This window comes from Myxocyprinus asiaticus, chromosome 47, assembly GCF_019703515.2.
Source record: "Myxocyprinus asiaticus isolate MX2 ecotype Aquarium Trade chromosome 47, UBuf_Myxa_2, whole genome shotgun sequence".
Classification (NCBI taxonomy): domain Eukaryota; kingdom Metazoa; phylum Chordata; class Actinopteri; order Cypriniformes; family Catostomidae; genus Myxocyprinus; species Myxocyprinus asiaticus.
This window is the reverse complement of record NC_059390.1, coordinates 26,654,848-26,677,937: the sequence shown is the minus strand read 5'-3', so window position 1 is coordinate 26,677,937 and position 23,090 is coordinate 26,654,848. Positions and strand designations below refer to the sequence as shown.

The following is a 23,090-nucleotide window of genomic DNA, read 5'->3' as shown; positions in this document are numbered from 1 at the left end:
GGGTCACTCTTGGGAGCCCCAACACCTCTGCTTTTTGAAAACAGGCCAATGGGAATTGGTGAGTGGAATTTGCATGCCACTCCCCCGGACATACGGGTATAAAAGGAGCTGGTATGCAACCACTCATTCAGGTTTTGTGCTGAGGAGCCGAGACAAGGTCCCGGGCATTTCAGCGGGTAGTTCAGTGTTGTGGCAAGTGGGACACAACGGGGAACCACCACATGTGGAGCACCTACCTCAGCAAAGGGCCTAATTAGCACACGTACTGAGCCGGCAGTGAGTTACTCCGCAAACTCGTCTGCCACAGGGCTAAGGAGGAAAGTCATTCAGGGATCACAACTTGTGAACACGACTGGGAGTCAAAAGCGCACGTCTTCACCTTACGGGAGTGGGTGTTGCCCAGACCACTGCTCTGCAGATGTCTACCAAAGAGGCGCCACTGGTCAGGGCCCAGGAGGCCGCTACACTCCTTGTAGAGTGGGCTTGTAGCCCCATGGGGGGCGACACGTCCTGGGTGTGATATGCCATCATGATGGCATCAACGACCCAGTGGGCGATGCTCTGTTTGGAGACAGCGCTTCCTTTCTACTGTCCACCAAAGCAGACAAAGAGCTGCTCTGAGCTTCTAAAGCTCTGCGTGCGATCCAAATAGATGTGTAAAGCACACACCGGACACAGCAATGCCAAGGCTGGGTCTGCCTCCTCCTGGGGCAGCGCTTGCAGATTCACCACCTGATCCCTAAACGGGGTCTTGGGAACCTTGGGCACATAGCCCGGTCGGGGACTCAGGATCACGTGAGAGTAACTCGGACCGATCTCCTGGCACGATTCGCTGACAGAGAATGCCTGCAGGTCCCCTATCCTCTTGATGGAAGTGAGCGTAGTCAGGAGGGCAGTCTTCAAAGAGAGTGCCTTAAGCTCAACTGACACCAGAGGCTCAAAGGGAGCACCCCGTAGACCCCAAAGAACTACAGAGAGGTGCCACGAGGGCATGAGGCACGGTCTGGATGGATTCAACCTCCTAGCACCTCTCAGGAACCTCTCAGGAAGTTGTGCTTTCCCAAATACTTACCATCCACTGCCTTGTGATATGCCAAAATGGCAGCTACATACACCTTCAAGGTGGAAGGGTACAGCTGCCCCTCCAGCCTCTCCTGCAGGAAGGAAAGCACCGATCCGACTGCGCATCTCTGGGGGTCTTCTCGTCGGGAAGAACACCACTTAGCGAACAGATGCCACTTCAAGGCATACAGACGCCTCGTAGAGGGAGCCCTAGCCTGAGTGATCGTGTCTACCACCGTGGGTGGTAGGCCACTTAGGTCTTCCACGTCCCATCCAAGGGCCAGACGTGGAGATTCCAGAGGTCTGGTCGCGGGTGCCAGATGGTGCCCCGTCCCTGAAGGTCCTTCCTCAGGGGAATTCACCGGGGGGGGGGGGGGGGGGGGTGCTGTCACGAGGAGCGTGAGGTCCGGGAACCACGTCTGGGTGGGCCAGTAGGGTGCTACTAGGACGATCTGCTCCTCGTCCTCCCTGACAGGGTCTGTGCAAGTAGGCTCACTGGGGGAAACGCATATTTACGTAGTCCAGGGGGCCAGCTGTGTGCCAGCGCATCTATACCGAGGGGTGCCTCGGTCAGGGCGTACCAAAGTGGGCAGTGGGAGGATTCCAAAGAAGCAAACAGGTCTACCTGTGCTCATCCGAATTGACTCCAAATCATCTAGACCACCTGGGGGTGGAGTCTCCAATCTCCCCTGAGCGTAACCTGTCGTGACAGCGCGTCCGCCACGGTGTTGAGGTCGCCTGGGATGTGAGTGGCTCATAGCGACTTGAGGCGCTGCTGACTCCAGAGGAGGAGACGGCGGGCGAGTTGTGACATGCAACGGGAGAGCAGACTGCCTTGACGGTTGATGTACGCTACCGTCGCCGTGTTGTCTGTCCGGACCAACACGTGTTTGCCCTGGATAAATGGCCAGAACCTCCGCAGGGTGAGCAGTACTTCCAACAACTCAAGGCAGTTGATGTGCCAACGCAGCTGCGGGCCAGTCCAGGAGCCGGAGGCTGTGTGCCCGTTGCATACGGTGCGTCGTAACCACGACGCACCTGGAGACCTGCTCTAAGGGAACCCCTACCCGTAGAAATGCAATGTCGGTCCAAGGGCTGAAGAGGCGGCAACAGATCGGTGTGATGACCACGCGATGCCCATCTCGGGACTCGAGTCTGAAGCCAGTGCTGAAGTGGTCTCATACGCATCAACCCAAGTGGTGTGGCAACCGCTGAGGATGTCATATGCCCCAGGAGCTTCTGAAAAAGTTTCAGTGGAACCACTGTCTTCTGTCTGAACACCTTCAGACAGTTCAGCACCGACTGTGCACACTCGTTCATGAGGCACGCTGTCATCGAGACCGAATCCAACTCCAAGCCGAGAAAAGAGATGCTCTGAACTGGGAAGAGCTTGCTCTTTTCCCAGTTGACCCGAAGCCCCAGTCGGCTGAGGTGCGTGAGCATCAGGTCCCTGTACGCACACAATAGATTCCGAGAGTGAGCTAGGATTAGCCAGTCATCGAGGTAATTGAGGATGCGGATGCCCACTTCCCTTAGTGGGGCAAGGGCTGCCTCTGTGACCTTCGTGAAGACATGAGGGGACAAGGACAGGCCAAAGGGGAGAACCTTGTACTGGTACGCCCAGTCCTCAAAAGCAAACCGCAGGAATGGTCTGTGTCGTGGTAAGACCGAGACGTGGAAGTACGTGTCCTTCAGGTCTACCGCCGCGAACAAATCTTGATACCGAACACTCACTAAAATGTGTTTTTGCATCAACATCTTGAACGGGAGTCTGTGCAAGGCCCGATTCAGTACTCACAGGTCCAAAATTGGCTGCAACCCACTGCCTTTCTTCAGTATGATGAAGTAGGGGCTGTAAAATCCCTTCTTCATCTCGTCTTGAGGGACAAACTCTATCGCACCCCTCCGTAGAAGGGTAGCGATCTCCGCACACAAGGTAGCGGCATTCTCGCCCTTCACCGAGGTGAAGTGGACGCCGCTGAACCTGGGCGGGCGCCTGGCGAACTGAATCGCGTAGCAGAGTCGGACGGTCTGGGTCAGCCATCGTGATGGGTTGGAAAGTGCGAGCCATGCGTCCAAACTCCGGGCGAGAGGGACCAAGGGGATAATCATGTCAGACGTACCGGCAGGTGGGGCCTCGCGTCGGGGCGAAGCCAAACCTGCCAAAATGGGATGGTGGACGGTGGTCGTGATGACAGCCGTGCGCACCTGACATGTGACCCAGAGAACAAGGAAACCACTCTTTTGTTGAAGTTTTGGGTACCACAGCCTCTTGGGCATGTGGCAAAAGATGAAACAAAAGATTCTCCTCCCGGCCCTCCACTAGGGGATGGAGTGGTCTGTTTACCAGCTCCGTAAAAGCGGGTCTCCTTGTCCCTGGGTCGCCCATCTCTGGGGCGCTTCGAAGCCTTCCTCGGGTTCTTAGCGGCTGGCCGTGAGACTGGTGGCGTCTGCTTCCTGCAGTGGAATCCACGCCTGGGCCGGGCTGTGGGGACAGGCTGCGGTGGAGCTGGTGCTGTTGCTGCAGGAGGACACCCTTAGCGACGAGCAGACGTGGTGCGGGGTCTTGAGCCGCACCGGGGCAGGATGTGTTGAATGGCCTCCGTCTGCTGCTTCACCGCCGAGAGCGGCACTCTGGGCCCAGGAACCAATCATCGAGCCGCAAGGGTTCAGGGGAGAGTGAAGGGTTTCACTCTAGCCCGACGCTCGTGGCTGCCCGGGAAAGCATGTCCATCATCTCCGCGTCAGCCTGAGACTGGGCATCCACACCCGAAGGGGGAAGCCCAGCCGAAGCCTCCGCGTCAGAGTGGACGAGCCTGCACTCTGATGCTGCACTCGATAGCTCATCAAACTCGCCCTGAGACGAGCCGGCGGTCTCATCCGAGAGCCCGACCGGGGCAAATGAGGTTGCTGAGGAATGGGAGGTCCGTGGGGGGTTACATGGCGGAGGTGGTCCCATTGGAGTCCCCAGTGCTAACTGACGCGGCCTCATACCCGCAGGTAGAAGGACCGAGGCGGGGAGCCGCTGGGGTGGCTTGCTTTCTTACGAAGGCAAGCCGTGACTGCAACGTTGCCATGGTCATGTTCTCGCAATGAGGACAAACCCATCCACGAACTAAGTCTCCGCGTGGGCAGCGCCCAGACACGTAAGACAGTGATCGTGGCCGTCAGAAGCGGAGAGATAATGACCGCAACCAGGAATAACACACAAGCGGAAAGGTATCTTTAAAAAGACATTCCGTGTGTGCCGCTCTTTTAGAAGTGAAAATATACTCTTTTTTAGAATATACTCTTTTTTTTGTTGTTCTGCCGAAGCGCCCAGGGGCGTTCTCTGCACTCCATGGGTGCAGAGGGGGAGAAGCCACTAAAATGCACCGTAAATCCAGCAGATGATGACTCGGCGGATGAATTCAACTCACTGAATAGAACCAATCGGCTCCAAAGAGAAAATCTGAATGAGTGGTTGCATACCAGCTCCTTTTATACCCATATGTCCGGGGGAGTGGCATGCAAATTCCACTTGCCAATTCCCATTGGCCTTTTTTCAAAAAGCAGAGGTGTTTGGGGCTCCCAAGAGTGACCCCTAGTGTCACTACATCGACACAACGTCGAGTGAGTGACAGATAGGAAACAAATGACACTTCACATCTTTTAAACTATTTTACTCAAAAATATAGCTGTTTATTTAGAAAACAAAAAACAAGATGAAAACTTTTAACTAGATATTTACTGTATTTTACTTCTTGCATTAAAGTATTTGAATCTGCTTGGCTGAAATTATGCTTCTTCTGAATTAAAAAACTAAACAAGAAAACAACAACAACAACTTGTAAACAATTTCAGAGAAAATACATAAATAGATATATTGAATATGGCCAAAAGGTTGAGAAATAAAAAAATAAATATATTCATATTGAATATATTTTATAGGTACAGTATATAAAATGAGCTTGAACTCAAACAGTCAATCAGAGCACAGATATGTAAAACAGTTTCAGTGACCCACGTGAGGGTGCGGATGCATTTGGCAGAGTCGCGGATGTCCCACACTTTGACGTAAGCAGTGGAGACGGTAAAGACCAGACTGGAACAGTATCGGACTGATACTACACTGCTGGGATGATCTCCGAGAGACATAATCTCCTGACCCGTCACCAGGTTCCACACCTTACATGTGCGATCTGAGATAAACAACAGAACATTTATTTTCCAGGTAAACAATACTATTTATTTTATTTTATTTATTTTTATTTTATTTTTTTTCCTGTCTCTGGTCGGTTACACCACTAGACATTTTTCACCATTCTGACATTCTGACCCTTTGAGCCGGTGAAGAGTAGATCATCAGTTGAGTCGACACACAGCAGGGATTTAGTGTGACCCTCCGCCACATGCACACACTGCAATCTGGCTGCTCGACTTGACCGCACTGCTTGAACTGGGCTTATCGCACCTCTGGATCAAAAACACATACAGTTGAATTCAGAAGTTTACATACACCTTATTCAAATACATTTAAACTCAGTTTTTCACAATTCCTGACATTTAATCGTAGAAAACGTTCCCTGTCTTAGGTCAGTTAGGATCACTACTTTATTTTAAGAATGTGAAATGTCAGGATAATAGTAGAGAGAATGATTTATTTCAGCTTTTATTTCTTTCATCACATTCCCAGTGGGTCAGAAGTTTACATACACTTTGTTAGTATTTGGTAGCATTGCCTTTAAATTGTTTAACTTGGGTCAAACGTTTTGGGTATCCTTCCACAAGCTTCTCACAATAAGATGCTGGAATTTTGGCCCATTCCTCCAAACAGAGTTGGTGTAACTGAGTCAGGTCTGTAGGCCTCCTTGCTCGCACATGCTTTTTCAGTTCTGCCCACAAATTTTCTATCAGATTGAGGTCAGGGCTTTGTGATGGCCACTCCAATACCTTGACTTTGTTGTCCTTAAACCATTTTGCCACAACTTGAGGTATGCTTGGGGTCATTGTCCATTTGGAAGACCCATTTGTGACCAAGCTTTAACTTCCTGACTGATGTCTTGAGAGGTTGCTTCAATATATCCACATAATTTTCCTTCCACATGATGCCATCTATTTTGTGAAGTGCACCAGTCCCTCCTGCAGCAAAGCACCCCCACAACATGATGCTGCCACCCCCATGCTTCACGGTTGGGATGGTGTTCTTCGTCTTGTGAGCCTCACCCTTTATCCTCCAAACATAACAATAGTCATTATGGCCAAACAGTTCAATTTTTGTTTCATCAGACCAGAGGACGTTTCTCCAAAAAGTAAGATCTTTGTCCCCATGTGCACTTGCACACCGTAGTCTGGAGTTTTTTTTCTTCTTTTTTTTTCAGTTTTGGAGCAGTGGCTTCTTCCTTGCTGAGCAACCTTGCAGGTTATGTCGATACAGGACTCATTTTACTGTGGATATAGATACTTGCCTACCTGTTTCCTCCAGCATCTTCACAAGGTCCTTTGCTGTTGTTCTGGGACTGATTTGCACTTTTCGCACCAAACTATGTTCATCTCTAGGGGACAGAATACGTCTCCTTCCTGAGCTGTATGATGGCTGCGTGGTCCCATGGTGTTTATGCCTTGTTTGTACAGATGAACGTGGAACTTTCAGGCATTTGGAAATTGCTCCCAAGGATGACCCAGACTTGTGGAGGGCCACAAATTTTTCTTGGCTGATTTCTTTTGATTTTCCCATGATGTCTAGCAAAGAGGCACTGAGTTTGAAGGTAGGCCTTAAAATACATCCACAGTACACCTCCCATCAGAAGCTAACTGGCTAATTGCCTAAAGGCTTGACATCATTTACTGGAATTTTCCAAGCTGCTTAAAGGCACAGTTATCTTAGTGTATGTAAACTTCTGACCCACTGGAATTGTGATATAGTCAATTAAAAGTGAAACAATCTGTCTGTAAACCATTGTTGGAAAAATTACTTGTGTCATGCGCTAAGTAGGTGTCCTAAACGACTTGCCAAAACTATAGTTTGCGAATATTAAATCTGTTGAGCGGTTAGTTTTAATGACTAAGTGTATGTAAACTTCTGACTTCAACTGTACATAATGCTCATGAAAGAAACACTTAAACAAATCAGTCAAGCAAATGAAATATAATAGCTCTGTTCCAAACCCTTGTGAGCTGCCTACTTAAGACAGCATTTTAGGCATCATAGGTGCACTTCTGACACAAATGCTGTAAAAAAAAAATGTAGACAGCACAATTATGCTGCCTTATAAGACACCTCAACTTTTGCTACATTCAAAAGCAGCATCTAATATATCATTTTTAGGTATGAATTGCAACAAGCTAAATTTAATTGATCATCCAAGATGGAGGCTAAGTGGAGAACAATTTTGATTATAAGTAAACATATATCATTCTGTGCTGAAAAGTATCAAAAATTGTTAAAATCTAATGTAAAATATATAACTAATAACACCCACACTGTGTATTAATTGTGCTTACTAACAGTAACAAAGTGATTAGCTTAGCAAAATGCTAATTGTTATGTGGTTACTCAAGTGTTCTGGGTGGTTGCCAAGGCATTGCTTTGCAGTTGCTAAGGTGTTCTGGGTGTTTATTTTAAACTTGTTGCTATATTTATTATGCTTAATAGAGTAACAATAATTAGCTTAGCAACATGCTAACAAGTTGCTCTGCAGTTGCTAAGGTGCTCTGAATGGTGTTTAACTATGTGGTTGCTAGGGTATTCTGGGTGGTTTGGTTGCTAAGGTGTTCTGAGTGATTTTTTACATGTTATCATTGTGCCTAATACAGTAACACGTAATTAGCTTGGCAATGTTTTTTATTTTTTGCTTGGCAACATGCTCACATCTTTTCCTGTTGGAATCAACAGAGTGAGGCTCTTTGGGTGTCCCAAAACAGTCACTTTTGGTTCCATTTCTGTTTGGTTCTGTCTTGTAATTGTTTTTCTATTTAAACATGCACTAGATGTAAGTTTTTGACCATTGTGCCAAGCCTCACTGTATTTTCAGCATCTTACACAAGAGCACCTCCATTAAGACAAACACGTCAAATTCAGAGAACTTAAACTTTTAAAAATGCATCTCGAGACACCTGCATTCTGTTCCATTTGTTGTGCTGCACCAAGCTTTTTTACACTAAGAACATGTTTTGTCTGAACAGTCCCTTAAAATATGGCTGCTTGTGAAGACAGTAGCCAGCAAGGCAGCTCATTAGAGTTTGGTACTTAGCAAATTATTTATTGACTTGCATTTTTGTTGTATGTCAGAGATAAAGAAATTATTGCTGGAGAAACAATATTATATGGTTAATGTTAAAAACAACTGAAACTAGACCATAAAGTGCAGTTAATAATATAACAATGAGTTAAACAATGCAAATAAAAGCTGTCCTTGCAAATCATAACATGATTACATAGTGCTGAATGAGTGAAAGCATTAATGATAACAGACTTAAGCCTCTTCATGCTCAAATTGAATAAGTCAGACAATATTCAACTTCAGAGACAAGAGCCGCCACTCCCCGATTAATGCAGGACCAGACAGAGAGAGGAATTATGGGAAGATCAAAGCAAAATGAGTTATAGAGTGGCGAAAGATAGACACTATAAAAAAACAGCTACCTTTGAGGCTCAAATAAATCAGAGTCATCCGTCCTAGAAGAGAACAGCAAACCAAAACTAAAGCAAATATCTGAACACATCTGAATAACAGAGAGGTTTAATACTGCCAAAATGGCTGTTACTCTCACAGGTTTGGTGTAATAAACCGTCATCTGCTCAAAAAATGTGTCTAGTTTAACCTTTCCTTGGCCTTGTGGAACTTTCGGACACATTTAGAACCACTTTAAAAACGGGTCAATATGACCCGCAATACCAAGGAAGGGTTAAATATGAACTAAATGTATACATTTTTTGAAGAAAATTAGTGATGTTTTTCCACGCAAAACTGAACGCCATGATGATAGGGTGTTCTGGGTGCTTGCCAGGGTGTTGCTATGCGGTTGCTAAGGTGTTCTGAGTGGTTGTCAACATTTTGTTATGCGGTTGCTAGGGTTTTCTAAGTGGCTGCCAGTGTTTTTCTATATGGCTGCCAAGGTGTTCTGAGTGATTTTTAATATGTTGCTGTGTGGTTGCTAGGGTGTTCTGGGTGGTTGACAAGGCATTGCTATGCAGTTGCTAAGGTGTTCTGAGTGTTTTTTAACATGTTGCTATGTGGTTGCTTGGGTGTTCAGGGTGGTTGCAATTCCCTTGCTAAGGTGTTCTGAGTATTCTTTTACATGTTGCAATGTGTACAGTACTTAGGTGTTCTGGGTGGTTGCCAGGGCATTGCTATGTGATTGCTGAGATGTTCTGAGTGATTTTAACATGTTGCTGTATGGCTGCAAGGGTTTTCTGTTGCCAGGCCATTTCTATGTAGTTGCTGAGATGTTCTGAATGATTTTTAACATGTTGATTTGTGGTTACTAGGGTGTTCTGGATGGTTACCATATGCAGCTGCTAAGATGTTCTGAGTGTTTTTAACGTGTTCCTATGTGGTTGCTAAGGTGTTCTGAGTGGATGTCAGGGTATGCGGTTGCTATAGTGTTTTGAGTGGGTTTTTAGTGCATTGTGATCCAGTTTCTAGGGTGTTATGAGTAGTTGCTAGGGTGATTGACAGGGAGTTGCTATAGCTCTAGTGTTTTGATTGGTTTTTAGTGCATTGCTATGCAGTTGCTAGAGTGTTCTTGGTGGTTGCTAAGGTGTTACCAGAGATCTGATTTGCAGTTATTTTGGTGTTTTGAGTGGTTTATAGCATGTTGCTATGCAGTTGGGTGGTTGCCAAGGCATTGTTTTGTGGTTGCGAAGATGTTCTGAGTGGTTTTTAACATGTTGCAATGTGGTTGCTAGGGTGTTCTAAGTGGTTGTCAGAGTTTGCGGTTGCTGTAGTTTTTTTGAGTGGGTTTTTGTGCATTGTAATCCAGGATCTAGGGTGTAATGAATGGTTGCTAGGTTGTTTGACAGGGAGTTGCTATTGCTCTAGTGTTTTGAGTGGTTTTTAGTGCATTGCTATGAAGTTGCTAGGGTGTTCTGGGAGGTAGTCATGGTGCTGTGGATGGTTGCCAGAGAGCTGTGTTGCAGTTACACTGGTTTTTTGAGTGTATTTTTAGCATGTTGCTAAGTGGTTACTTGGGTGTCCTGGGTGATTGCTAGGTTACTCCAGGTGGTTACTAGGGAATTACTAAGTTCTTACTAGAGTGTTCTGGGTGGTTGCCATGGTGTTGCTATGCAGTTGCTTTAGTGTTTTGAGTTGTCTTATATATTGTGCTTGTTCACTTATTTAAAGAACTTTGATATATTGACTTGTAATCCATGACATTGAGAATATATATTAATTAATTTATCATCAAAGATGTTCCAATGGAGGTAGTTTAAGTGTAGTAATATGTTTCTTACTGTTTGTCCAGGTTTCTAGTTCTGTCTGTGGGGTTTTTGCTCCTGTCCTGAGCTGTCTTGCGGATCAAAGGCGAACAGTCCAAAGATTTCCTTTCTGTTGCCGTGGGAGATCTGGCACTGGAGCAATGGGAAAGATATGAGCCAATGTAACTTAAAACCACCATAGACATACAGAAGAATTCATTAGTATAACTAGTATGAGCTGTGTCAAATATATGAATTCCACTGTATTGTTTTCATGAAAGACTTACACAGTATTTGTCTTGGATGTTAAGCTGGAGAAGATGGTCATTGTGTGGACTGCAGGAGACTCTTGACTCTCCACTACAGGAATTAGAGGGGCAGTGAAATCCTCTGGTGGGACATCAGGGTCTCCAGTGTTGGGGTACAACAGCTCCATTTGGGTAGTGGTTCTTCTGCGAGCCTAAATTCATCATATAAACAAAACAAAAAAAAAAGTATGTACTTTAGTTACATCAAATGACAAGCATCAACGAGACATTTTGCAGAAACAATTATTCTAAATACACAATATCTTTAATACAGAATTAGTCTGTTTCACCTTATTCCTGACTTTGGTGTCTCCACTAAGTTTCATAAGATCTGATGCCAAACAACTGGAAAAGATACAGGAACATTCTGACATTTAATCGATTAAAACACTTGGATGTGTTTGATAGATGAAAGGACACCAAAATGTACCTTTTCTCTGTGGCTGGACTCTGAGCCGATTCATCACTGCTGCTTTCATCACCGTTTTCTGAGCAAATACACACACACACACACACACATCTCCTTCAACACCTCTTGCATTCTCACATTTTAGCTTGTCAATAAGGTGTCAGTAAACAGCATCATATTGGTAACATGCATTGTGGTGTTGCAAACACAACCCCGAATTCAACAGAACTAGAAGAGAGGAGGCGTGGTGTGGTACAGCCTAGCGTCAGTCTGCAGCCAGCACATCAGCATTAGGGTTGCAAATGGGTCAAAGACAAATAAGGACATCCAAAATGATAAAAAGGACAAAAATCTTTAAAAAAAACCAAAACAAAAACAAAACAAAAAAAAGTTTAAAATGTATATACTATGTTCTTAATATGGAATTTTTCAAAAACTTTTATACCATTAAAAACTTTTTGATATAATGTCAAGCCTAAAAATGTCAAGTGGTGTTACAATCAAGTACATAACATACAGTATACATAGTTATAGGTAAACTTTGATGTTAGATACTGTAGATAGACAGACAGACAGACAGACAGACAGATAGTCTGCCTAGAACAGTCTAGGCCCATCTAAACATTCCGTTAATGTAAGTCTATGGGATTTTAAAGATATCTGATCAGTTAGAAAAGTCATAGCAACCAGAGTTAGAACAGTCGAAGCAGTTACGGTCAGATATTTGGTCTTGGTTTAGGGGTTTTGAAAAAAACCCTAACTATGTCTGTAGAATAACAGTACGTTTTCTTATCTGATCATTTTAAGAGACTTATTGGACCTTACTGGACCTTAACACTTACTTAATTTACCAATTTAAAACCATGATTTGCACTGCACACAAATAATATTGGCATTATATTCATGTTGTTTAGTCAGAGGGGAACTGCCCCACACAGTGAGTCTGGTTTCTCCTAAGGTTATTTTTCTCCATTAACCAACATCTTATGGAGTTTTGTGTTCCTTGCCACAGTCGCCTTCAGCTTGCTCACTGGGGTTCAAAATACAATTATTATTTAATTTCTATACACATTATACAATCATATTTAATCAAACTACACAATGATCACTGTAAGACATTACAGATATTACAGTTTCATTTTCTATTAAAGCATGATTTTCTGTAAAGCTGCTTTGAAACGATTTGTGGTGTGAAGTGCAATACAAATAAAAATGACTTGACTTAATGACCTTAACACACAGTCATGAGGGTCTACAAGCATCCAATCTGTAATGTAATTTCCTGTATAATGATTTTCTCATCACGTAAAAAAAAAAATAAAAAAAAAATAAAACGTGCTGCATGTTGGTTATACCACACTTACTTTGATGTGGCAGACATATCGCAAGCCCTATCACAGTATAGATATCTTCAATTAAATTTTCACTAGTTAAAATGCTAATTCTTATTTCAGCAATGGAATTACAAGAGAAAACTCTTATTTTTAAAAAATCAGTAGTTAGGTTTGGACTAGTAAAAATATACATTTTTTATATTAAAAATTACGTAATTACTCACAGTAGGGATGTCAAATTAAAATTCGAAATTTGAATATTCTTCGAATTTAAGAAAATAATGCACATTCGAATGCTAAAACTGTGCATTCGAATTTTGAATGTGTGCCAAGTACTGACAATGACTTCAGATCGATCTGATTCTTGCGCTAAAAAAGGCTAGACAAAGCGCAAAAAATATAGCAGAACAGAAAGCAGGTGTCTCAAGATGCTTTTTAAAGTTCTTTTTAATTAGACATTTCATCTAAAAACAGCGCTCCTGCACGAGACGCTAAATAAACAAAAACAAAGTGAAACAAAGACGTTCGTCTAGCGCGTGTTTACATAGAAAAACAAATGGATGGTTGCAAAAGCGTTCGGTGTGAACAGCCCCTTACAGTAGGTGGAGGTAGGTCTTTGGCCATTGTGTCTTGCTCTCTTATAAGCGTTTCTCAGATTAAGCAATGAGTTTTTTAAATGCTTTGTCAGGAAAGATATTCAACTTGGAAATGTGTCTTTTGAACAGCCCCTGGCCTGCGCTCATAGTCTGAGCCGCTTCACCACCGAGTTCAGCCGAATACCACTGCTGTGTGGGAATATTGCTACTCTACATACAACTGTACTGAATAAAAAAACAATGTGGTATTTCACTGTTATTATAGCTTGTGTCTGGGGTAGTATACTGTGGCATCAGTGCAAGTACACCATGTGGACTGCGTATTAAAGCGTTTATCCAGCTCATTTAACCTTTTTTTGGGGGGGGGGGATTTTTCCCCTTTTTCTCCCAATTTGGAATGGCCAATTCCCAATGTGCTTTAAGTCCTGTCTTTCACAGAGTTGTATTTTTTGTCATAGAAGAGGTGTAGTCAGGTCATTGTCTGCATAAATGACATTTGTAATGTCTTTTTTTTATTTTTTATAAATGTATTATTAATTTAGCATTCCCACAGAAAGTTGGAAAATACTCTGAAGATTTTAGAGATGTATGGTCATTATGTCTTCCCTTTGCAACCCTAATAATGGATGCTACAATATCGACAAGTTAGATGTTGTTGACCAATGCAACTAGTATACAGCATATGAAAAGTCTGGTTGCATATCTTTCCACCTGAGAAGTGACTCCAGATAATGATACTGGATTCAATGAATCTAACACTATTACAGACTCAAATAACCTAGAAGAGTCAAAGTCCTCCATGGGTCGTCAATGGAAGAGGTTTTAAGTGCTTTTAGAGTAAAGTCCACAGGGGGGTTTAGGCAAGACCCATGCAGCTCTATGCTACGATCACTGTCTGCAGTTAGTCTAAGGAAGACACATGCACAGGTGGACACCTCTAGTGGTCTCTACTTACCCGACGGGATGTTACCTAGTTCTGTTTGAATTCAGGCAACAAAAAGACAAAAGCAAATCAAGATCAAACTAAAAAGAACTAGTGTAGAGAATGAAAAGCAGGCAGCATGCTGAATGTGTGCTTGCATGTGTCTGACCTTGAAGAGCATTCCCGAGCAGAGCGTCCAGCTCAGGGTTTAGTTCAGCTTTCTCCTTCAGCATATGGAAGAGCAGCTGGTTCTGGGTGGCACTGTTGATCTCCGTCTGTTTCAAACGGCCCTCCATAACTTTGATCTGAGATTCCTTCTGTGCCGCTTGTAAACCCTGAGAATACAGTTGGACAGTACAGTACAAGTGTATGATAATCCTTTCTTAATAAATGAGCCAAAAATGGGCAGCAGGTCTGTATTATAAATCTATACTATTTTCCCTGTTTTTATTTATTCATTTACATAAGTATTTATATAAAAAAGCACACATAAACTCCAATTAGGCACCCAAAAAATTCTACATGTTTAATTACTTTTAAATCTGATGTAGATAACGAGTATGCTGTTTGAATTGGAAAAATATGCCCTGACATTATCTTCTTCCAATATCGGCCTAATCTGACATATAACAATAAATATGAAAGGATTATATGATTGATGCGCTTGTCAGTAATTTAGGCTAAAATGCTAATAATGACCGATATCTGATGCTCACCTAATCGTGTATCCCCAATTAAAATGAATGTCTACTGATCTCAGATACCTTATTGATAACCATAATGAGGAAGTGATCAAGCAGGAAACGGGCCTCTGATAGTGTACATGAACTGATCACAGCAGACACGTCCACTGTATCTCCCTCCTCCTGTAGTAAACAACCCATATCAAGACATTCAAAGATATTTCTCTTTCACAATATGACCACTGTGACTGTTACACTACATTCCATTCAAAGCGACAAGTGGCTTATTCCTACAACCCCAATTCCAAAAAAGTTGGGACACAATGGAAAATGCTAATAAAAATGAAAAGGAGTGATTTGTAAATTCGATTCACCCTGATGTTTTACCTTGTGTGAATTTAATTGTTTTTTGGAAAATATACAGTACACTCATTTCAAATCAGATGATTGCAACACGCTCCAAAAGACAGGGGCATTTTAAGACTAATAACAATATTACGAGTTGAAATAATACAGTAATGTGAAACAGATGTTAAAACAGGTGAGGCAATCGTGTTACAATATACAAGGAGCCTCCAAAAAAAGCCTAGTCCTTTAAGAGCAAGAATGGGTCGAGGCTTGCCAATTTGCCAACAGATGCTTCAGCAAATAATCCAGTGCTTTGAAAACAATGTTCCCCAAAGACAAATTGGAAAGATTTTGGCTGTTTCACCCTCTAAAGTGCACAATATAATTAAAAGATTCAAGTAATTAATCAAATCTTGAATGTGAAGGGCAAAGCAGAAAACCACTTTTGAATGCGTGCAATCTCTGATCGTTCAGATGTCACTGTCCTAAAAATGGTCATTCTTCTGTAATGGATATCTTGCAATGGGCTCGGGAATACTTTGGTAAACCTTTGTCAGTCAACACCATTCGCCACTGCATCCACAGATGCAAGTTAAGACTTTACTAAGCAAAGGAGAAGCCATAAATCAACACTGTCCAGAAGCGCTGCTGAAATTTCTGGGCTCTGTCTCATCTAAGATAAGAGAGTAGAACAGTGGAACTGTGTTTTGTGGCCTGAAGGGTCCACATTTCAAATAGTTGACTGTCATGGTATGGGGGTGTGTCAGTGCCCATGGCATGGGTAACTTGCACATCTGTGAGGGCACCATTATTGCAGAAAGATATGTATGAATTTTGGAGCAACATATGCTGCCATCCAGATGCCGTCTTTTCCAGGGACATCCCTGGATTTTCCAGCAGGACAACACCAAACCACATACTGCTCGGATTACAAGTGCATGGCTGCATAAGCTGAGAGACTGGCCTGCCTGCACTCCTGACCTGTCTCCAATTGAGAATGTGTGGCGCATTATGAAGCTCAAAATACATCAATGATGGCCCCGTACAATTGCGCAACTGAAGACCTGCATAATGGGAAAATTTGCCTGCTAAACTTAAACTTGTTTCTTCAGTGCCCAAATGCTTAATAAATGTTATTAGAAAAAATGGTGATGTTTCACAGTTGTAAACACTCGACTTTCCCCACTTTTTGGAGAATGTTAAAATCACCTGGTTTGAAAGATAAAAATCAAATAATGTGTTGTTGTAGTGCTTTCAATATAGCACAGGATGAATCAAATTAGCATTTTCTGTACTGTCCCAACTTTTTTGGAATTGAAGTTGTACTTGCAAACATAAAGCACTTGGTTGTCCGATGCTCGGAAAACACAAAATTGCAGCGCTATGTAATTGCTTCTCAAGTAAATGTATCTTGTTTTTAGAATGTTTAGATATATTTACTGGAAAACAAGACTAAGATAGTCAATAAGAAAATGATTTCTGGCAGTGTTGAATGGAATACAGCATTAGGGTGTGTTACTTTGCGTGACATTGTTTTCTGTTTCCCCTACGCACCTTGGCCTCTTCCATCTGCATGATGTTGGCCTGGCAGTCGGCGATGCTGTCATTGATGTAGTCAATGTTAGCCGTCAGTGACTCCATCTCTTCAGTAAGGGAGAGGGCGCTTCTGTCCGCATCCGTGTCCTCGCTGGCGATCTTGTCTCTCTTCCTCATCACTTTCTCTCTGCGCTTCGTCAACTCCTCACGTTGCTGTGTACACAGAATTTGAAGAATGATCTGTCAATTAACTAAATCGCAAATGGGATTACATGTTGAAATAATACGTATCCAGCATTCATTAATTTGAACTGTCAAAATCACAACCAGTCAGGATGAATTTGATGTTTAAAATACTACTAAGGAGCGTGGTTTTCAACCAATTAGACTTCACAGTGGAAGGGGCTACCCAAAACGATGCCACAGAATTAGAAACTAAGCGTTCAAGCAAAAAAATAAAAAAATAAAAGAAACGGTGTTAAAACTGTAAAGAGCATTAGTATGAAAAACAGTAGTAACAAGTCATTCTAGTATGGTCACCTTAAGCAAACGGTTCATTTCAGTCTCCATGTTGGAGATGGTCATCCGCTGCATGATGATGTCACTAATGCGACGCTCAAGTGACTGCCATTTAGCCCGCGCCGTCCTGGTGAAGTACACACCTCCTGTCCTCATCTGTTGTTTCCTGAAATACAAATCACAACCACATCATATTATTCTCTCAAATAAACATGAAATGTATAATTTTTTCAATGTTAAAATACTTTCTTGTATCCCAGCTTAATATGCAGAGACAACTATTAATTAAGTCAGTTGTAGCATGATTTCCTTGAAAAATTTAAAAGCTGTGAGTCTGTGGCACTGTAGAAATATCGCTCTATTTGCTTAAGTGTCCTAGCCACCCAGTACAGCCACACTGACTCAACCAATGGCCTGAGTTTGGGGCGGGACTATCCGTTTTGTCCGACTAATGACTGATGGGTTGGAAAACTTGTTTGAAAACAATCATTATTTTTGCAATTACAATTGATGGTGCACACATTACAGACTTCACCTTCAACTAAACCATCTGAAATTAAATGCACATTACCTCGTTCCATTAGGTGCAGTCGCGCTGGCGGTTTGTGGCCGGAAGGGAGCTGTACGGGGTGAAGACTCCTGCAAAGGCTCTGGTAAACTGATCTTACGGTTAACTTTGCCGGATGTGGGCCGTACTTGCCGTCTCAGGGCTGTTATCTGATAAAGAGAGGCATAGAATTTCGCATTCCCACAATTTCTTGGGTGTTATATTGTGAACAGTAGATATCTGATCTAATATTTAAAGCTGATGTGAAAAGATCACATGGAGTTTTAAAGTATAATGTTCATGGAAAAATAAAAAATAAAAACATAAAAAAAGTTTAAACCAAAGGAACAAAAACCCCTTTTAAATTCTTTATTAAAGTGCTATAATGGATAATGCAATACAGACTGCTAGATGGCGGCGCTTGCTCACACGACGCTGACTAAAGCACTGAATGCAAACTATCCACCTTTTCCGAAATGTGGAAGAGTTCCAAAGTTCGCCTGTCTTCAAGTTCCGGTCTCCAATATTTTCACTCGCATCGGCGTATATTCTTAGCAGGTAATGAGATGTTTAAATTGTCAAAAAACATGTGGTTCTATAGTGCCAATACTTCACAGAGTTGAGATGACTGACAATGCCTCATCTGAGTGTGTAGTCATGAAGCGACGGTCCGATGTGTGTTACACTGAAATCACTAACTACTTTGAGTTGTTATGACAGCCAACAACTGCACAAGTCGAGTCTGAAATTCCCTTTTACTCTGACTAACAGTTAAATGGTTGTTGTTCTCCATCTGGATCGCTCGTTTCAGTAGTTTTTACATTGCGTCTTGTGACCAGAAACAGAAAACAGGTCATTAGAATCATCATGTCACCGTCCAGTGGTTGCTCAGAAAAACTGTGTATATTTTAAAACGCAGCCTTTCAGGTTTAGTAATCATGTAAGGCCATATTGCAATCTTTTTCTAATTTTAATCAATCATGCACAATTAATGGATATCATACCAATGTCTAAAAAGTCAAAGTCTGCTGGTTTCAAAGTGTTTCGGATGGGGGGCCCTGGGTAGCTCAGCGAGTATTAACGCTGACTACCACCCTTGGAGTTGCGGATTTGAATTCAGGGTGTGCTGAGTGACTCCAGCCAGGTCTCCTAAGCAACCAAATTGGCCCGGTTGCTAGGGAGGGTAGAGTCACATGGGGTAACCTCCTCGTGGTTGCGATTATAGGTTCTTGCTCTCAATGGGGCGTGTGGTAAGTTGTGCGTGGACCGCGAGGACCTACTAAGTAGTGGGAATTGGGCATTCCAAATTGGGAGAAAAGGGGATTAATTAAAAAAAAAAAAAGTGTTTTGGATGGTTTTCCTCATCATGTAGCCTATAGGTAATTGCCGCTTTCACAACTGTCACGTCCGTTTATGGCGTTTTTTCCATGAGAACGAGAAAGAATACAAATTAAATATGACATGTTCTTAGTAGTGCCAACCCCTCTTCATATCGTGGCAATTAATATTTATGGATTGTACATTTGAATTCACAGAGTTTTTACAAAGAGTCTCAATAATTTATAATCAATTGTAAATAAACCATGTTTTTCATTTCAGCGTTTTCATGCTTATAACCAGTATGCCGATGGTTTTAAATTGGTCAATAATTGGCCAATAAATAAATTAATAAATATATAATGAAATTGTAAAAAAATAAATAAATCATTAAATCACTAAATAAATCAATAACAATCCCTTGTATTTGATTTTAGTGTTAGTTTGCATCCATTTGACCATTATATTTGAGTTGATTTTTTTTTTAAGCACAAGCTTCATGTCTTTTCATTTTCAGGACTCAACAGTGGACGTCGCCTTTTTAAAAAAAATCTTTTTACACACAGCTTTGATACAATGTGAAAAAAAAAAAAACGAACAAACATAAAAACACCACTATTCTTACCTCCTCTGTTCTCCTACGCAGAATGAGCTCCTGCTGTCTCTTTTGTGCCTCGAGCTGCCTCAGCTGATGCTAAAATGAGACAAAATGAGAGAGTGAGCAATGAGAGAGTCTGAGACTATAATTCAGTGGTGTTATCCAGGTGGCGATGTTTCACCTCTTGCTTCCGCTGGTCTTTCTTCAGTGTGGCGATCTCGCGGTTGCGGCGGGTCTCTGTGACTCGATTCTTCTCCTGCTGCTCCTTCATCTGTTTCATAAGCCCCACCTGAACGCAACACGGTCACCATGACAACGATTCGTTTGAAGTTTAATACTTAGGGTTAGGAGTTTATTTAAACCACTAACACCAAGTATACGCAATAGTATTTGGCCTTTGCAAACCCATGAAATATGCAAATGTGCTCATGTACCTTGGTTTTCTTCATCTCTGTCACTTCCTGCTGGAGTTTCTTCAGCTGTTTCTCGTACTGTGATTGATTCTTCAGCAGGCGAGCGTGCTCTTTCTGTGCCGACTGCAGTTTCTGCAGCTCTTTATTCATGGAGTTCAGTTTCTTCTCATATTCAGACTTGATCTTTTTCGCTTTCTCCTCCGTACAAGACTCCACTGAACCTGTGTGGAGAGTTGATCGATTTTAAGTAGTAGTAGTTTTAGAAATGTGTTTATATTAATAATAATAGTGAAATTAGCATAATTAGCTAAATAATTAAACATTTGATGTCTAAAATACTTAATTTAAAGAAAATTCCAGTCATGCTATTTCCAAAACACACCACTAGGGGGAAGCAGAGATACGCAGCAGGTGCATAGTTCAACCTTTAAATGTTTTTTTCATTGAAACTTCCATTTTTTGGGGTCTTTTTGCCACTATTTATTGACAAAATAGTAGTAGAGAAAAGGAATTCTGGAAAGTCATCGGGACATTTCACAGGCTGAATTCAAACTAAAAATGCAGTATAGTATAGCACAGTATGGTATAGTATAGTATATTACATTGTTTTGTTTTCATAGTAGGTGCTTATTTTTTTTCTAACGTTTATTACATTTGTTGTTTTTTGTAATTAAAAATGTCAATAAACATATGCATTCATGGTTTGTGTGTGTTGTGAGTGTGTATTGTACCCATGTTGTGCAGCACACGGTCTCTCTCCAGCTGTGTGTCTTTGATTTTGCTCTGCAACATCATGAGTTTGTGTTCGTACTGTTGTTTGAGCGTGTGCAGGCGTCTCTGACTGTTCTCCAGCTCATCGATCAGTCGCTGTTTGATGGCGATCTCACATGTGATGTTAGCCAGATCAGCCTGGAAGTCTTCTGTCAACACACACACACACACACACACAAACACACACACACACAAACATGTTGGTGTGGCTATCATTATGAGGACTCTCCATAGACATAATGATTTTTATACTGCATGAACTATAGATTCTATCCCCTAACCCTAACCCTACCCCTAAACCTAACCCTCACAAAAAACTTTCTGCATTTTTACATTTTCAATAAAACATCATTTAGTATGATTTTTAAGAGATTTGAATTATGGGGACACTAGAAATGTCCTCATAAACCACATTTATAGCATAATACCCTTGTAATGACCAGTTTATAACCAAAAACAATTCCTCATAAACCACCTAAAACCACACACACACCAGGAGCAAGACTTGGTTATTTATTCAAGTTTATGAAATAATTAAAATCTAATTTAAAATGATTATAATGTTAACATCAACATGAAATCAAAACTGCCCCTATTTACTTTCTTAATTTATGTCCCTGGTCTTATTATGCACAAGTCAACAATGCAAGTTATATGAAAGTTGTGCCTGACATATTGCATTGTTGAATATCTTGCTTCACTCTGAAACAGATTACGAAAGTAAAAGGGGTTGTGAATGCTGTCTTTCATGCTGACTTTAAAAATGTGAGATTGAAGGTCTTACGTGCTGCAAATAAATAAATGCATTAAAGCAGATGTAATAAAACATTACAATTATCACAGTAATAAAAATAAAAAATATTAAAATATATTACTTTAAATTAAAATAAACAAAATCAAATGCTAATGAAATAAACACACTGAAATAAAATCTAAATTGAAATACTGTATCATGTTTAAGCCAATACACTTTTTAACAGCAGAGGTTATAGAATATAAATGCCACAGATATTCCACTTTCATTAAATCATTAAAGCAGATTGTAATGAAACAATAAATTCCTTAAAATAATTAATGTAAAATAATATTTGACATGAAAGTAAAAAACATTAAATCAGATCTTATTTAACCTTAAACACATTAAAATGATTCAAATGTTAATTTAAGTCAATAAAATATGTTGTCAATACATACAGTATTTGACAAAGGTTATAGAATATATATGGCACAAATATTCCACTTGTGTCAAATGCATTAAACTAGACTGTAATTAAATGAAATCCTGAATAATAATAATAATAATACAAAAATAATATTAAAATGTATTATTTTAAATTAAAGTATTTTTTTTTAAATCAGATCATATCAAAACCTTAAACACATTAAAATATTATACCTAACACACACATTATATCTAAATTTAAGTGAATAAAATAGGAAAAGGTTGTAGATCTTATGTCACAAATATTCCACCTCAGTTGAATGCATTAAACCATACAGTAATTAAATAAAATCCTTAAAACATTAAAAACATATTCAAATATATTATTTGACATTAAGGTATTTTTTTACCTTAAACACATTAAAATAAATAAAATCAAAATTTAAGTCAATAAAATATTTGACAAGATATAAATCTTATATGCCACAAACATTCCACTTCCATTCCAAATAAATAAAATCAGATCTTAATTTATTTATTTGTTGTACCTTTCTCCTCCAGCTCTCCTCCAGAGTCAGACTCATCAGAGCTGTCCATCTCCGTTTCATCATCCTCTTCCTCCCCCTCAGCCTCCTCTCCTTCATCATGATCACTGCCATCCTGCACGAGTAGCAGTATCAAATAAACATTTCAATATTGCAGTTAAACTAGCTAACATATTACCTAAAATATCAGACATTTTGAAAAATCATATCACTTTTTATTGACAAAGAAGAATTCGTTAAACGTACTGCCTCTGGCTCCTCAATGACCCTCTCACAAGGCTCTTTGTCCTGCTCATTATCTGGCCCCTCCTCCTTTATGACACTGCATGAAATCATATGAAATATGTTTAGAACAAAAGATCACAGAAGCAAGAATTACGACAAACTTGAAAAAGGAAACTCTCAGCCTAGGAATTTATTTAAAGACCCCATGAAATATGTAGATTGTAAAAAAAAAAATATCTCCACTGTTCATTTCCAATTGAAATTTTCAGTTTGTCGTGAAAGTGAGGTCTTGTCCTTTTTAAAAATTGTCATTCTCATTCTAGAGAGCATTTAACTGAACAAAAATTTTATATGACACTGAGTGAAAGATGAGTCATCAATATTTTTGGTCCAAG

At 41.2% G+C, this 23,090-nt stretch overlaps 1 protein-coding gene across 7 annotated transcripts in view; it reads right to left on the bottom strand.

The window, feature by feature from the left end:
• The window catches only part of LOC127436991 (kinesin-like protein KIF21A), a 107,508-nt gene that overhangs the window by 6,731 nt on the left and 77,687 nt on the right, over positions 1-23,090 (bottom strand). For 3 of the 7 annotated variants that reach the window (XM_051691549.1, XM_051691553.1, XM_051691554.1), the window contains 19 exons: positions 22,717-22,792; positions 22,474-22,585; positions 20,724-20,912; positions 20,014-20,213; positions 19,761-19,868; positions 19,607-19,675; positions 17,689-17,834; positions 17,139-17,283; positions 16,617-16,811; positions 14,796-14,897; positions 14,201-14,366; positions 14,065-14,085; positions 11,201-11,258; positions 11,061-11,115; positions 10,750-10,922; positions 10,499-10,615; positions 8,687-8,719; positions 5,381-5,517; positions 5,069-5,243 (listed from right to left, as the gene is read on the bottom strand). In XM_051691549.1, the coding sequence (XP_051547509.1) occupies positions 5,069-5,243; positions 5,381-5,517; positions 8,687-8,719; positions 10,499-10,615; positions 10,750-10,922; positions 11,061-11,115; positions 11,201-11,258; positions 14,065-14,085; positions 14,201-14,366; positions 14,796-14,897; positions 16,617-16,811; positions 17,139-17,283; positions 17,689-17,834; positions 19,607-19,675; positions 19,761-19,868; positions 20,014-20,213; positions 20,724-20,912; positions 22,474-22,585; positions 22,717-22,792 (2,277 nt within the window). The remainder of the gene's footprint in view (positions 1-5,068; positions 5,244-5,380; positions 5,518-8,686; positions 8,720-10,498; positions 10,616-10,749; positions 10,923-11,060; positions 11,116-11,200; positions 11,259-14,064; positions 14,086-14,200; positions 14,367-14,795; positions 14,898-16,616; positions 16,812-17,138; positions 17,284-17,688; positions 17,835-19,606; positions 19,676-19,760; positions 19,869-20,013; positions 20,214-20,723; positions 20,913-22,473; positions 22,586-22,716; positions 22,793-23,090) is intronic. The other 4 variants (XM_051691551.1, XM_051691555.1, XM_051691550.1 and 1 more) reach the window with 3 other exon arrangements.